This window comes from Muscardinus avellanarius (genome assembly GCF_963383645.1).
Source record: "Muscardinus avellanarius genome assembly, chromosome: 2".
NCBI lineage: Eukaryota > Metazoa > Chordata > Mammalia > Rodentia > Gliridae > Muscardinus > Muscardinus avellanarius.
In genome coordinates, this window is record NC_137787.1 from 73,710,601 (window position 1) to 73,727,625 (window position 17,025).

Genomic DNA, 17,025 nt, shown 5'->3' on the forward strand with positions numbered 1-17,025 from the left:
CTAAAGATTTAAAATTTTTAAAACCATATTTTTTTTCTTTCCTTCCCAATGTGTCTCCTTTCTACCTAAAATTTTATTTCTTCTATTCTACTTCATCAGCTCCAATGTGGACCTATTTCTGAAAACAGCTGTTCACTCCGTAAAGGGAAATTATTACACTATCAATATGGAAAAATATTATCTGCCTTCCAAATAAACACTAATTGAAAACATAGAACATCACCTCTTACCTGTATTTCCAAGTAATTGCTGTAGTTGTATGGATTTTATGTCATTGCAACCATATTGTAGACTAGAATTGATGGGCAAAGATATGAGAAATATGATTTAGAGTCAGTCTATACAGAAGTTGTTAGTGGAAACCTTTGACTCAGAGTCACAAGGTCTGGACTCCAGTTCTTGCCTCAGGCAATTCACTCAGTATGTTTTCAAAAACCATTTTATAGGTGCATTGTAATTTATATGACGATGAAATTCATAGCCACACATTCATGTATGTCTTCTCCTTCCCCTCGCCTTGCTCTCTCCCTCCTCTGCCCCCATTCCACTACTCTGCTGGTTTCTCTCCTAATTTTCATGAGGTCCCTTTTTTTTTCTCCCACCTATGAGAGAAAACTTACAATCCTTGATATTCTATTCACTTAATCTCTTGAAGCTTCAGTTTTTCTCTCTGTATAAGAAATTATAGAGTCTTATTCAAGGATCTCTGTGAAGAATAAATTAGATGTGCTTTATAAATCCTTTATTTTTATTTTTTATTTACTATTATTATTAATTTCTTTTGTGCTGTACCAGGAATTGAACCCAAGGGCATTCTACCTCCAAGCTACACCCCCAGCCCTATTTTGTACTCCTTATTTTGAAACAGGGTCTCACACAAAGTTGCAGAGGGCCTCACTAAGTAGTGAGGATGGTCGTGAACCTGTGATCCTCCTGTCTCAGCCTCCCGAGTACTGGGATTACAAGTGTGCACCACCACGCCCAATGCCATAAATTCTAAATGACTACAAGAATGTTACTCAGTGATACAGGTATGAAGCAGTTGAAAGGAAATCTGCCTGCCATACCAGGTAGTAACTTTTCTTTTCTTAGAAATGCTATTTACAGGCAGGAAGAGAAAGTGGAACAGAGACTCAAATGGAAAGCTCAGGCTCAAACTTGACCTGGGTTAATTCTTGTTTTTTGTTTTTTGGTGTGTGTGTGTGTGTGTGTGTGTGTGTGTGTGTGTGTGTTACTGGGGGTGGAACCCAGAGACTTTCTACCTCTGGGCTATACTTCCAGACCTATTTTATACTCTATTTGTAAACAGGGTCTCACTAAGTTGCTGAGAGCCTAGCTGAGACTGGCTCTGTGTGATTCTCCTGTCTCAGCCTCCCAAGCATGGGATTACAAGCATGCGACACCACGCCTAGCTTAATTCTTGTATTTTTTATTTAACTTATTTATTGGTATTGGAGATTGAACCCAGGAACATTCTTCCTCTGAGCTACACCCCATCTCTTTTGTTTTGTTTTGTTTTGTTTTTAAAACAGCATCATGCTAGGTTGCTAAGGGTCTTGCTATGTTGCTGAGGCTGGTCTTGAACCTATGATCTTTCTGTTCAGCCTCCTAGGTACTGGGATTACAGGTGTGAGCCACTATTCCCCATCTGACCTGGATTAATTCTTTCTTCTAATTGTTAGCTTTGTAACACTAGGCAGGTTTTTTAATCCTCTTTGGGCCTGCCTCACTTGGTTCATCTATATAGTACATTACTATGAGGATTGACATAATAAATATCAGCTGTTATCAATGCCTGGTATATAGTTAGCACTCATCAGATGTCAGATGCTCATTAAGATAACAATTATAAACCGGGCGTGGTGGTGCACCCTTGTAATCCCAGTACTTGGGAGGATCGTACAGGTTCAAAGCTAGCCTCAGCTACTTAGTGAGTGAGACTCCATTTCCAAATAAAATATAAAATAGGTCTGGGAGTATAGCCCGGGGGTAGAAAGCCCCTGGGTTCCATCCCCAGGACCACACACATGCAAAAAAAGATAACAATTATAACTGTGTGTGTGTGTGTGTGTGTGTGTGTGTATTACTTAGGGTGGAATCCAGGGACATTCTATCTTTAATCTATAGCCCCATCCCTATTTTATTACATTTTGAAACAGGGTCCACTAAGTTGCAGAAGACTTAAATTGCTGCAGCTGGCTCTGAACCTGAGCTCCTCCTGTCTCATCCTCCCAAGTACTGGGATTACAAGCATGTACCACCATGCCTGGTTGTGTGTGTGTGTGTGTGTGTGTGTGTGTGTGTGTGTTACTGCGGATTGAACCCAGGGGCATTCTACCTCTGGGACACATCCCTAACCCTATTTTACTTTGTCACTTGAAACAGGCTCTCACTAAGTTGCTGAGAGCCTTTCCACATTGCTGAGGCTGTCTTCAAAACCACAAGCATCTTGTCTGAACCTCCATAGTACTGGGATTATAGGAGTGTACCACCACACTCACCAACAATTGCATTTCATCATTGTTACTATTTTCCTGCTGCTGCCGCCATTGTTATTATTAAAGATGCATTTTTTAATCAACTTGTAAAAAGGTTTTAATCATCCAAAAAGTGACCAGTACACATAACTCCCTAACCATAAATGCTAATTTCTATGCGTTGACTTTCATGTTTACACTCACATTATCACAGGAGACTTTTGGATTAAATAGGGATCTCCAGCAAAGTAGACTTGAGTCCTCCATTCCTAGTTGGTTAAAGAGGTTTGGGCATTTTAAGAGCCAGAGTTTGAATGTCCCGTGAATAGAACCCACACTAACCATAGGAAGACATTGCCTTTGTCAGATATTGAGAATGAACCAACAGTGTATTGGAAAGCAAGCTCTTCTTTGCATTTGCATCCTTCTTTGACCCTCTTCCCCCACCCATCAGCATACACATCAGCGGAGGTGTTAAGCCAAGGGAGTTTTCGGTTGCTAGGCTGGGCAAAGGAGATGTTTCTCAGTAGGGGTCTCATGGAGCTCTTGCCATTCTAAATCCATCCTTCCCACACCTTGTTTGTGCCAAGAGTAGTAAACTCTGGGCACCATATTGGTTTGATAGCCTGGAGCTACACACCACCCACCAGTACCCTGCGGGCTCAGTACAAACTCAGCCCAGTTGGGGAGAGTATGCTGGCATGTTGACTGTTTGAAAATTAGAAAGGAAAATCAGCCTCCTGTGTGAAATTTACTTTTAGTATGTTTTGAGGCATAAATTTAGAGGATTATAAGATAAAGAAAAAATGTAGAGCTTATATTAAATATTGCATGCTAAAATATTCTAAAATGGTCCAATGGGTTACTTATTTTTACAATCCTGTTATATCCTCAAAGGTTTTTATTTTTATTCATTTGTATTACTCTGGTTTTGGAAGCCCAGCAAATGCAAAGTGGTTCATTAGTTGAACTCTACTGTAATTACTAAAGCTAATGAGAACAATATTTTGAATGCCAAAGCCAATTTATCAGCTACTTCTTATAACAGAGCAATTTATGTCTTTTTTTCAGAGGAAGTCTTCGGTGCCTACTCTGCTCTGTGGTGGTCTCCAAACGGCACTTTTTTAGCATATGCCCAATTTAACGACACAGAAGTCCCACTTATTGAATACTCCTACTACTATGATGAGGCGTTTCAGTACCCCAAGACTGTGCGGATTCCGTATCCAAAGGTCTGTGCTCCTGTTCATTCAGTGGCTCTGTGATTTGATGGGAAGAGAATGGTTGCGTTTAATCCCTTCCTGCTAATGAAAATATTGTCAGTCTCTCTTCAACAGCTTGCTGTGATTACTCTTGCTGAAGTCAACAGCATCTGGCAATTTTAAAGTATTTTTATTATCCCAGGAAAGAGTGTGATTTAAGGTTTTGTAATTTCTCCAAAAACTTTGAGAAATGACAAGCAGAAAAAGATGGTGAAAATGCTTTTGAAAGAGGTAGGGGGGGATGAAAATGTTTGAATGAAGGAAAAGAGAGGCTGTAATTGAATCAGAAGCTCATCTCATTTGTAGAAGTTGGAATGTGCCCGAGATGAAGTTGAAAAGCTCAGTTATATATCAGATTGTATTACTAATTAACAGGATACAGTATATGACTAGTTTTAGTGATTCCATTATGGATCTGGCACACAGCACATTTGTAATAACCATGTCATCTTGGGTTTCAAGGCTGTTCTTCACCATCCAGGATGCGTGTTTTTTAAAATCAAAAAGCTTTGTTGAGTGGTATAAGCCAGAGAATGGGGGGTTAGAAGACACTAGTACCATAATAACAATGACCACGGTGACATCTACGTCACCTAAGAAACATCTAAGAAAATCTCATAAAGTGTTTTTGCTGTAAGCAGTTTGGAAAAAGAAATTTTTATTTTTACCAACTCACTTAATTTGCTTTATGAAAAGCTGCCATTTTAGGAAGGGAGAGGAAGTTAAAGGGAAAAAAGATCTGAGACTAAATATGGAGATGTGTTTTTAGTGGAATGTTATTTTTTGATGAGCAAAACTGGCAAAAAGAAAAAAAAAACATAAAATGTTCCCACTAAAAATATCATATTATTTCTAACTAATCTGTCAATAGAAGATCTATGTGTATGTTTAAGAAGGCTTTATAGGCTTCTGTCATAATATTGACTGTGCAGCCACGGCATGGCGAACCTGAATGTGGAGTGGAAGTGATGGCTGCCTAATTAGCTCTGGGCTCAGGTACTAATTTTCCTGGGTGGACTGTGTTGTTGGCAGAACCCAAGGTGTTCTTTATAGTGACAGCCACTAAAGGCTCTTTGCCCTATGGAGTCAGGGTATATTTGCAAGAGATAGAATTGATTTTAACTGGCTTATCCTTGCTTGCACATAAATTATGGACATATAGGCATTCATTATTAAATAGGAATGCTTTAGACCTCTAAGTCCTGTACATACGCACACACACAAATACAAATGCTTGAATAGGGAAAAGTTGTATCTCCAGACTCTTCCTTATGTTCATTTTATTCATAAGAAATTGTATGAAAGTATCAGGTTATTATAATTTTATTGTCATATGTAGACATTTTTGTGCACCTTTAAGTTATGTGCTGATTTTTGGAGGGAGTCACTACCAATTCTGTGATTGTATTTTTCTAGGCTGGAGCCAGGAATCCAACTGTAAAATTCTTTGTTGTAAATACAGACTCTCTCAGCTCAGCTGCCAATGCAACTTCTGTGCAAATTGCTGCTCCTGACTCTGAGTTAAGAGGGTAAGACTCTACACTTCAACACTTGGGTTGTGGACCCCATATTTCTTTAGAACAGGACTAGTGAAATCCACCACGGCATCCCACTGTGTCACTCAGACCGACATTTATTTATTCTTTTATTCGGCAACACTTTTTTTTTTTTCTCTTTGAAGCCCTACACCCTGTCTTCAGGCTAAGCACAGGTCTAGAGACGCACCTGCACAGTGAACAGAGCAGACAGATTCCCAGGTGGCCGGCATGCAGCCTGCACTCAAATTAAAGGATGCAGATGATCACCAGATAATCAAATAAATAACAATATAAAATGCCCAGTGGTGCCGGGCGTGGTGGCGCACGCTCGTAATCCCTGTGCTTGGGAGGCGGAGATGGGAGGATCGCGCAGGTTCGAAGCCAGCTGTGCTGGGTTGAGACCCTGTTTCCAAATAAAAACATATATTAAAAAAAAAATAGGTCTGGTAGTTTAGCTCAGAGGTAGAAGGGCTTCCAGGAACCCCAGTACCACTAAAAATAATAAATAAATAAATAAATAAAATGCCCAGTGGTGATAAAAGTAGAGAAAAGCACACCAGGGCAACAGTGATGGGGTTGGAGAGGGGCAATTAGGGAAGGAGCCTGAGATAAGGGGAACCCTGAGAAGTGATTGAAGACAAGGAGAGATCTGTGCACACAGAGACTGGGGGAAGCAGTGCCAGTACCCAGCAGAGGAAGACATGCAGAGAATGTGCTAGGGGCTCAGAGGACTTAGAAGGCAGCCAGAGTGACTGGAGCCTTCCGAGTGGGGACACTCAGAAGTGTGACTGGGGATAAGGATCACACAGGACTTTTCAGATCAAGGTAAGACCTTGAGAAATCCAGAGAAATTATGGGTTCAATTTAGGAACTCCCATGGTCACCTTGCACCCCAAGATGTCATCGCTTAAATAGTCTTTGGAGGTTTGGAATACTGCCACTAAGCACCTTCAGACTCGGGCTTATTTTCCTGTACAGAAGCCATACAGGGTGTGGTTTATGGCTGCTGTGCAGCTCTTTATTCATTCCTGTTATTGATTTTGGCTTTGTTATTGTTTTTAAATAGGAGCTGGGGTGTATTGAGCATCTTCTGTGTGCCAGACACAGGGTGTTACTGCATCCTTCCTTATCTTATTACACTTGAAAATAACTCTTTCCAACAACTATTAGCATGTACCTGTTTTACAGATTTTTAAAAAATGAGGCCCAGCCATTAAGAAAGGGACTGTGTCCTGTCTTCAAATCTGTCTCTCTGACTATTAAGCACTCCGCCAAGCATCTCTCTGTTTACTTAGTGGACACACTGGGATTCCTGAAGGCAGAGTCGTCTCCAGGACAATAGAGATGTGCCCCAGTTCTCTTGGTTGCACGAACTCATGCGTGCCGCAGTCTGTGTTAGTAATTTATTAACTTGGTTAAAAGTATCTGTATTGACTTATTTATTTAGACAGAGAATCAACTATCAGTAATTTAAAAAAAAAAAAAACTTTTTTCCCGCTGAGCTTGCTCAAGGTATAAAATTTTACCCAAAGATTTTTAAATCAGCAGTTTGGTCCTGTGTAGCTACCTCTAATCAGTCAGCACTGATTGCTTGGACACCATGCTTTATGTTCTCAAATACACATGTACACATGAGGGAGTCTGTGCCCGGCTAGCACTTACAATCAGAGTTCTGATAAAAAACATTCAGAAAAATGACTGCAAGAGGGAAGTGAGAGGTAAGATAAATAGGCTGGAGTCCTTCCACGAAGAAGAGAGGGTTTTCCATGACCCCGAGATCGAGGAAAGCATCCTGAGGAATGTGCAGACAGAGCAGGTGGGATTCCATTCCCAGACACACAGGAAGAGGAAGGGCGCTGAGGTGGGACAAAGACAAGCATCGTGGGAATGTTGCAGCTCTCCAGGAAAAGCCTGCACTGCCTGGTGTGACCTCTCCTGACCATTATCTGTCACAGAGAGGATGAGCAGGGAGCTCCTGCTGGGCGTGGGGATTCCTCATTAATGTTTACATACTTTGTGTAAGGACCCAGAAACTTTGTTCTAGTGAAATGGGATGTAAACAGAAGTGCAGGGCCAGCAATCAAATGGAAAACTGCTGCTTGTGTTGGACCAACCCAGCCCTATCTCCCTCTGTTGCTCCGGAGAGTGCCCAGAGCACAGTGAGAACTCCACCTGGAGATAGAGGGGACAGTGCAAGCTTGGGGAGGTAAAAGCATTTGCTAAATCATGCAGCATTTAGCCTGAAAAATGGGAATAGGTCAGAGACAAGAGCCTCCTGGGGAGAAATCATAGAATAACCCAGTGAAAATGTGTTGAGCACCTGGCCCAGGGGTGCATGCCTGCAATCCCAACGTTTGGGAGGTTGGGACAGGAGGATCACAGGTTTGAGGTCAGCCTGGGCAACCTAGCGAGACCCCTCAGCAACTTAGATCCGGTTTAAACAAAAATAAAAAGTGCTGGAAGTATAACTCTCAGGTAGAATGCCCCTGGGTTCAATCCCTAGTACAAAAAGAAAAAGAAAAAAGAAAAAAAATGAAAGTGAAAGAAAGAAAGAGAGAAAGAAAGAAAGGAAAAAGAGAGAGAAAAAACTAAGTTGAGCATTTCCTGTGGGTTGGACTGAGCTGCTCTTCCAGCCTTGCTGTCTCTTTTTCTCCCCATGAACACCTAAAATGCCATTTTTCTAATTCACGGATGAAGAGATGAAATTGTTCCCACTTAAACCACTCTCTGAGGCAAAGTGGTGACATACCGAGCTCAAGAAACTTCACTACTTTTAAGGATTTACTTTTTGCCCCTGGTGAACTAATTATTAATTATTTGTGCTTTGCAGTTCTTTAAGCTAAATTCATGGTGGGGGCTGCCGCCTCATCCCCTGGGGATACTTTGTGTGGAAAATGCATATATTACCAGAAATCATTTGGGGCATGGGAAAGTGTAGTATAGGGGAAAATGTGTGTGTGTGTGTGTGTGTGTGTGTGTGTGTGTGCGTGTGTGTGTGTTACCGGGGATTGAATCCAGGGAGATTCTACTTCTATACCCATGAGCTATATACTTCTATATTTGTGCGCTATACCCACAGTCCTATTCTTTTTGTTAAGCACAGTCTTGCTAAGTTACTTCACCCTGGCCTCGAACCTCTGATTTTCCTGTTCAGCTTCCCGAGCACTAGGATTTCAGGTATATGCCACTGCACCCAGTTTGTATAGGGAATTTAAAATATAATTCTGGTCTCTGTAAACACTGGTGAGGTTTCAGCGTGTGTGTGTGTGTGTGTGTGTGTGTGTGTGTGTGTGTGTGTGTGTTTTGCTGGGAATTGAACCCAGGGGTATTCCACCTCTGAGCTACACTCCCAACCTGACTTTTTCTTCTTTATTTTGAAACAGGGTCTCACTAAGTTGCAGAGGGCCTCACTAAATAGCTGAGGCTGGCCACAAACCCAGATCCTCCTGACTTAGCCTCCCAAGTACTGGGATTACAAGTGTGCGCCACCACGCCCAACTAGGATTTCAGGTTTTCTAAAAGTAGGCTGTACAGGCACAGAAAACGAAGGGTCATATGTTTTCTCTAATATGCAGAGGCTAGGGAGTAATCTCTATACCAGAGGTGCTTCAGATAATGGAGGAGAAATTCTGTGGAGTTAGGGAGGTGGTTTAGGGGATGGGAGGGAGGAGAGGGAGGATCAGTGAAGGGGTTACTTCCATTGGCTTTATGTACATATGTGAGAATGCCAGCGTCAATCTCAATATCTTGTATGAAGAAAGGGGGAGAATGTGGAGGGAGCTGGAGAAAGCCCACAAAGTGCTGTGTTCGTGTATGTCACAATCAGTGTGAACGACATTATAATAGGAGGCTAGAGTGCACCAATAAAAATATATTAAAAATAGCCGGGCGTGGTGGCGCACGCTTGTAATCTCTGCACTTGGGAGGCGGAGACAGGAGGATCGCACAGGTTAGAAGCCAGCCATGCTGGCTTAAGAGACCCTGTTTCCAAATTTAAAAAAAAAAACTTATAAAATAGGTCTGGGGGTGTAGCCCAATGGCAGAAGGGCTTCCAGGAACCCCAGTACCACCAAAAAAAAAAAAAAAAATTAGAAATAAGAAAATAAAAATAAACAGAAATAAGAAAAGTAGATTCTAAATCCTCCCTGTGGAAAGTGTTCTAGTACATGGTAAGACATCATTTTTTGCCTCCTGTAAAGCTCCAGCAGGAACAAGGCAATCGAGGCAGGTTCTATGGCTTAGACTGCCATTTGGCCCTCTGGGCTGTGTTACCCGATGGTTCGCTGGTTCTGGCCGTGGGCAGCCTCACAAAGATCAGGTGCTCCCCTTCTCTACTCTGTGTTGTCCTCGTTTGTTCTCATTAGGCCATATCCCTTCGCCACATCTTTTAGGATGATGAGGTGGTTTTGTGGTTTTGTCAGAAATTAGCAAAAAATGGGAGGAAGCCCTAATCTGGTATCAAGTGAGAAAGGCATCAAGGTTGCTCTTTCAGCAACCCAGGAGTGAGTTCTAGAGCAAGGTGAGCTGCTCTGCTGTCCTCACTGATTTAGTGCCAAAGTTACCTTGTTTGATTAAGCTGCTGATGTACATGGGTTACTTGTTACAAAAATTTGGGGATCTCAAAATGTTAAAAAAAAACAACCAGCATATAATGCAAACTTATAAAACTCCTGTTTTATTTAGAGCAGCACATACATTGCCAGCTGAGGTAAGACATGTTCTGCAGGGTAGAGTTCAAATTTCTAGTAGTATCTCCAGTGCCTTGCAGGGTTCCTGGGATGAAGCAAGTGCCCAACTGATATTTGTAGAATAAATTAATAAGTAATTGACAGAGGGTATGGGTGGATGGATGAATAATGTGGATTTTTCTGGCAACTGTGTGTATAGAATAGGATTCACACAGCCAGCTCCAAAGACAGCCTTCAAAATGACCTCACACACACAGCAATCCTTCCTCCTCCCAGCCATCTGCAAATTCTGTGGCTCGAAGCTAGAGGATTGAAGAGGATGTTTTCCCCTGAGGTGACCTCACTCAACATCTGTTGAATGGCTCTGGGGGCCATCACATCCAGATCATGACATACCCTGCCCCTGTTCTCTCTGCTCCTGAGGGACACAGTAGCTAAAGACTGGCTCAAAATCCTCTGTATGTGGATGGCTTTTGGTCCAAAGTAGGGTCACCAGAGCCTGAGATTATCACATAAGAAACAAGTAAACTGGACTTACCGTCCCTGGAGGACTAGTGCACCTGCAAGAAGGAGGCAGATTGGGGCTCAAGTGCTACCAACACGCCTCCCTCGGTTCTGCTCCATCCCGCCCCACCCATTCTTCTTCTCACGATCTGTCAGCAGACCCAGGAAGGTTGGCATGCCTAGCAGAGCAGAGGGTGGCGTGGAGCCCAAGGCCAGCACTGGCAGGACGCCTGCTTCCTCTAGTGATTCACTGAATTAATCACTCCACAGTCTGCACTTGCTCTTAGCAACATTTTCCCTCCAATATTCTCTCCACTTAGCAATGTATACTTTAGTTTAAGTATACACGTACACAAATTAGAGCATTGATATTACCCAAAAGAATTTTATTAAATGCCTACTCTGCAAGGCATCTTGCTAGGACAAACAGTCACTTTAACAAGGAATTCCCTAGAGTATGATTCTCAAAAACAAATCTCAGCTGCTGGACGTGGTGGCGCACACTTGTAATCCCAGCATTCGGGAGGCCGAGACCGGAGGATTGAGGCTTGCGACAGCCTCAGCTACTTAGTGAGGCCCTCTGCAACTTAGAGAGACTCTGTTTCAAAATAAAGAATAAGAAATAAGGCTGGGAGTGTAGCTCGGAGGTCGAATGCCCCTGGGTTCCATCCCCAGACCCGCAAAAAAAAAAAAAAAAAAAAAAAAAAACTCAGTGTGTTCAGATATAACTCACTCTATGAAATTTAGTTTGCACACAACTTTCTAGTAATTAAAAAAATAGCTCGAGGAGCTGGGTGTAATCCTAGAACTTAGGAGGCTGAGACAGGAGGATCATAGGTTTGAGGAGAGTTTCAGCAAAAGTGTGAGAGGCTCAGTAACTTAGACCCAGTTTCCCAAACAAAAAATATAAAAAAGGGCTGAGGATATAGCATGAAGGTAAATGACTCTGAGCATGCGCGCACACACAACAGAGAGAGAGAGAGAGAGAGAGAGAGAGAGAGAGAGAGAGAGAGAGAGAGAGAATGAATGAGAATTTCATGCTAACTAGCAATGTCTCCCAAAGGGACAGGCAGAGCTTCTACAGCGAGGGTGAGTTTGAACAAGAAATGTGAAGCCAAATGTTTGCATGGAGTCCTGGCTGCAGCGCTTTCCAGCGGGGCTTCTTGAGCAAGCGAGTTAACCTCTTTGCGCTTCCGGTTCCTCGCGTGCAAAACACCACAACACAGGCGCCTGCCTCACGGGGTGGTCAGGAGCTGTATGTCAAGCGCTTAGAACAGTTCCTGGCACAGATATAGCACATGGGTGTGAACTCTCATGATATCCAGAAATTACTCTGTTGCTTTAGTTTTCGGATGAACCTATTCCCTTTAGAAGTTAGAAGAACTATTGAGTCACTAACAGAAAATAAACAGCGGAGGCTTATGCGGAGGCCAGGCTGGCTGTGCAGCCCCTCCTCTACCTCCCCCAACCGGTGCAGAGGGAAGTCTACTCGGCATTGGCCTCTTTCTCTTTGCAGAGTAAAATCAACACGTAGCATGCAAAGCATAGTCGATCAGCCTGCTACGGTGGATGCTTCTAAAGTGGGCACTTAAAACTTATGGTAAGAAGTCAAGTTGAGGCATCAGCGAGTGTCTTTTTCATGACTCACCTCTCAGCCTGGCATGGTCTTGGCGCAGGCTGCAATTGAAGAGAAGCGTGTGTATGAGGAAATTCAGAACGACCTGTGATCCCTCCCCAGGGGCATGCCTTGGCTGAGCGCTTGCAGGGTGCAGAGTACAGTTTGGGCCATAGAGGCTGACAAAGGGAGAGAGGATCCAGGTTCATTAACCTTTCTCTCTCGGTGGGCAGGAAAGGTGGTTTCCACATGTGAGTTTCCTGGCTGACTCCCCAAATTCCATTACTCAGTGTTTTCAAATGAGGAAAACTTGCTTTATAGTGCTGATTTCTGAACCTGAGGTATAATTTATGGCTTTTGGTAGATAAAGCTACTTAGTACGGGTTGACTCACTACCAGGACACTTTAAATAGGAGGAAAGGCATTTCTGGATCTTCGTTTTTTAATCTCTTCCATGAAGTCTTGCGAATTTTGTGCATGTGCCTTTTTTGTTTTTTTTATTTTTTCGTTCTAGTGAGAAGCACATAATTTTTATGGGTTTGTCAAAAAGGTTTTTGACTAAAAAAAAAAAAAAAAAAACTGGCATGAAACTGGGATTAGTCCACTAGGGTATCTGGGACAAATCCAGCCTTCTACCTATTTTTGTATCATGCACAGGTATAAATGGTTTTAACGTTTTAAGTTGGAAAGAAATTCAGCCAGACTTTGTGGCACATACCTATAGTCCCAGTACTTGGGAGGCTGACACAGGAGGATCATAGGCTCCAGAGCAGCCTCAGCAACCTATTAAGACTCTCAGCAACCTAGTGAGACCCAGTTTCAAAACAAACAAAACAAAAAAATTGTTTTAAAAAGTGGCTGGGAGTGTAACTCAGAGGTAGAACACCCCTGAGTTCAATTCCCGGGACCGCCAAAAAATTAAATTCATAAAAAGCTAAATTAATAAATAAAATATATTAATAAACTTAGTGACTAAGATTAAAAAAGAAAGATCAAAGAAGACTATATTTCGTGATGCAAAGATTACATGATATTTAAATTTCAGCTTTTCATTGGAACATAGCCACTCCGCTTGTTTGAGTATTGTCTCTGACCACTTCTGTGCTATAAAGGCGGAGTTGAGTGGCTCTGACAGAGAAGATGTGGACCGCAAAGAATTAAATATTTACTGACCCTTCACTTAAAACATCTTCTGACCCCTGGTCTGGAAAGTTCATTCCCCAAAGCTTTATTTTCTGTTTCAGTTTTCATTCTTTCATTCTCTTTGGAAGGATTTACCTTACAGTAATGGATTTACCTTTGCAAAGAAATCTTAACCTCTCCGGGGTACGATTTATTTACCTTTCATCTTCTCATTTGACTCCTCTGCACTGAGTGAATGTGGAAGCATTAGACTAGGTGAAGATGAAACTACCCTGCTCCTGGACACGTGAGAAGCGCTGCCAGATGCTGCTGGCCTGGCCGTTTGTGGTAACCCCCCACCCCGCCACTCCTCCCCCAGGCTGGTGAAAGAGGTGTAGCAGCAAGGGGTTTCCAAGTCAACGTCACGGACAGGCTAAGACTTAAAGATATGAGGGCCTGGCAGTCATTTCAGACTCAAGGACAAGTTTGAACAAAGAGAAGATGCATAGACTCTTAATAGGCAAGAAGGCAGAAATGAAAAGAAACGTCTAGGCATGGAAGCAAGATGCTTTGCCACTGCATGAAGTTTTGGGTCTTTCAATACCTGCAACCCATGGCGGGATGGGTTGGCACAGGGGCCCGGTGTCACCAAGTGCATTGGCAAACCAAGTGTCCCATGCATGAAAGGGGCTTCGAGTGTTTTGCCCTGAGCCACCCTGAGTGCTCACCAGGTATCTCCAGTGTCTGGGAAGTGGGAGCGGAGACAGGAAGAGATCTGTCTGTGAGTTCTAAGGAAGAATGGAAATATTTAGGCCACAAAGGGCGGGAGATGATTTTTTCTTTCTTGAGGGCTGAGCTCCAGGAGAATTCCATGCATGCCTGTTTGGGGCCAGGTCTGTTCGGCCCTGGGGATTCCTCCCAAGATGTGGGCCTCACCTCAGAGAACTGGCAGTTAAACAAGGAGACAAGATGACCAGAGGCAGGGATGGGCACCACCTGGAGAGCCAGACAGGGAGCATTTTTAAACGTTTAGGATGGGGGAGATAGGTCATGGACCAGACACGAAGAGTGAGGATGGGCAGACTTGTTTTGAACTTTCTGACAAAATGGAGCAAGGCTTTGCTCAGATGTTGGAGTGGTGATTTGTGAATAGTCATCCAAAATCACACTAAAGGAAAAAGGAAAACTAAATAAACTATCCCAGAGCAAGTGAGATTAGGGAGTCTAGCAGAGCAGTGAATTTTGAATCCAGTACATTTCACCACAAATCAGAAAGTGGTCCCAAAAATGTTTGAAGGTATGTGTTGGGAGGAGGCATGGCTAGAGTTATCTCTGTTTATGCAAATTAAGTCAAAATGCTGCAAGGCTCCTTAATTTCTTCACAGGGTTCATGTTTTCGGCTCTCGAGAAGTGATTTTTTTTTTTTTTTTAGGATGTAATTCTTTGATTTTCGAAGTTTGTGGAGGTGTGAGTCAATTATTTTCCCCATTTGAAAGTGAAGTTGAGAAAAGATCAGCTCTAGTTTCACACTAATCGGAAGAATATTCTGGCTCATGTCAATTACCAGAAAATGCTCAGATTTTAGCCAGTGGCCCTGACTTCACTGTATTGTTTTTTCAAGACAGCAAAGAGAAGATGGGAAAATATCACCTTTGATTCCCTGGTTCCACCAGAGGCTGAGTTTAGAGCCTGGTAAACCTTGAGTGTATGGTTCAAGTCGAGTATGTTATGCCACCGTAGGATGTTGCAACTGCTTCTTCTCGTTGGATATATTTCAATTTTTGTTCAAAATTAAATTGCAATTTACGCTTAAGGAAAGGTCAAATATTATGGTATTAAGCGGTATATGTGTATGTTTTGTACTAGAGATGAAACCCAGAAACATTCTACCTCTGAGCTATGCTTTTGGCCCCATTTTATTTTTTGTTTTGAAATAGGGTCTTATGAATTGTTTAAGACCCCACTAAGTCGCTGAGATTGGCCTTGAAACTGAAATCTTCCTGTGTTAGCTTCTGGAGTACTGAGATTACAGGCATGTGCCGTCATGCTTGACTTAAATGGTATTCTTAAATACCATTTAAAATTATAATTGCCATTAAGATTGATTTATCTTCCCTATTAAGATATTTATTTGTACCAAGGTCTGAAACAAGTTCATATATATATATATATATATATATATATATATATATATATATATATTTTTTTTTCCCTCTCTCTCTCTCCCAACCCTCCCTCCCTCCCACCCTTCCTTCCTTCCAGGGATCACTATTTGTGTGATGTGACATGGGCTACACAAGAGAGGATTTCCTTGCAGTGGCTCCGGAGGATTCAGAACTATTCTGTCATGGATATTTGTGACTATGATAATGTAAACCTAACATGGAACTGCTTGTTGGTAAGATTGGATGAGTATGCTTTGCCTCTGAGACATCATGTGGTGGGGAGGGGCTCTGTGAAGTCAGGGAGCGTGAAGGTTGGCAATCAGTTTCTCTTTCCTGTCTCTGTGTCCAGTCCTGAGGCAGTGGGTCAGTCTTGACTAATTATTAGATGACTTGATATCCACTGGGGCTTCTGTCTCACCTTCACTCACTAGCCATATTATTTAGTTCTGATGTCATTGCTATAAATAAATGAGAAAGGGTGATTAGAAATCCCAAAGGTAGAATGTGATGTCATTATTCAAAAATGCAAAGAAAGTCAGGGTCTGTATTTGCAGTGGAGTGTTTTAACAGAGAAATATGAGATGGTAATTACTGACTGAGATGCACAAGGCCAAACAAATATCAAGGGATGACAGATCCGTTACCATACTGTGACTACACTTAAACAGGAAGCAGATTTAGAATGTAAATATATGCCAGCCTAAGAAAGTGGCAACACTGAGGCAAAAGGGCACTAATCTGACCTTGGGACAGTGGGCATTTCCAACCAGGTCACCAGGAGGTACAACTTGGCTGGTAGGTTATAGAGTCCCTTTGGGAGCCAGAGCCCTTGGGAAGGGTAGAGCCTGGGTATATGCTGAGGACACTGCCAGTCCCCTTTCTGGTCATGGGTCCTGTGTCTGTGCACCTCCCCTTCCTGCTCCTCCTGGATAGACATGGGCAGAGTCTCATCTCAGAGAGCTTGAGCTCCCCATGCCTTGGTTCACTTATTTATTTATTAATTCAAGAAACATTGAGCGCCTATAATGTGCTATAAGGCACATAGTATTTTAAAAAATGATTTATACAGTATTCTCATTCCTTAAATGTTTCTGTGCCATCAGAGAATCCCATCATGAAAATAAATAATGAGATTTACCATTTATTGAGCACTTACAGTATTCCTGGCACTGTAGACACTGAGACTTAGTAAGTTTAAGCACCTGCTCAGGTCATAGAACACAGCCAAAATTCAAGCTGAAAAATCCACGTTGCTTGTTACTAATTAGATTATTGTAATATCAGGGTTTTGTGCCATAAAGGTTTAAGCAAGGTATAGTGGAGAGGTAGGAAGATGCCCAACTCTACTGGGGTCAGGTGGGGTGGGGTGAGAAATAAGGAATAACATGGACAGGTACAGTCTGGGCAAAGGCTGAAGGCTGAGGCATAGGCAGAAAACTGTGCCTCCCAAGACAATAATTTGGAGCATGCAGGAACTGTAGGTACTTAGAAAAGTTGGGGAGAGGAACAGGGGTGGAAACTGAGGCTAGAGGCACAGTCTCAGACTCAGGTGCTATTCTAAGTACTTGTTGTTACCTTGTAAGGAACGGGGCCTCTTTCAAGGTTGTAAATCAGAGAGCATCATAATGAGAACAGAAATGTCTCTTGCCAAATG

At 42.5% G+C, this 17,025-nt stretch overlaps 1 protein-coding gene across 1 annotated transcript in view; it reads left to right on the plus strand.

The window, feature by feature from the left end:
• Positions 1 to 17,025, plus strand: part of DPP4 (dipeptidyl peptidase 4) — a gene marked incomplete at both ends in the record, with an annotated part of 95,298 nt that overhangs the window by 44,127 nt on the left and 34,146 nt on the right. Inside the window, 3 exons of the mRNA XM_080689390.1 lie at positions 3,549 to 3,709; positions 5,156 to 5,268; positions 15,469 to 15,604. Coding sequence (XP_080545516.1) covers positions 3,549 to 3,709; positions 5,156 to 5,268; positions 15,469 to 15,604 — 410 coding nt within the window. The remainder of the gene's footprint in view (positions 1 to 3,548; positions 3,710 to 5,155; positions 5,269 to 15,468; positions 15,605 to 17,025) is intronic.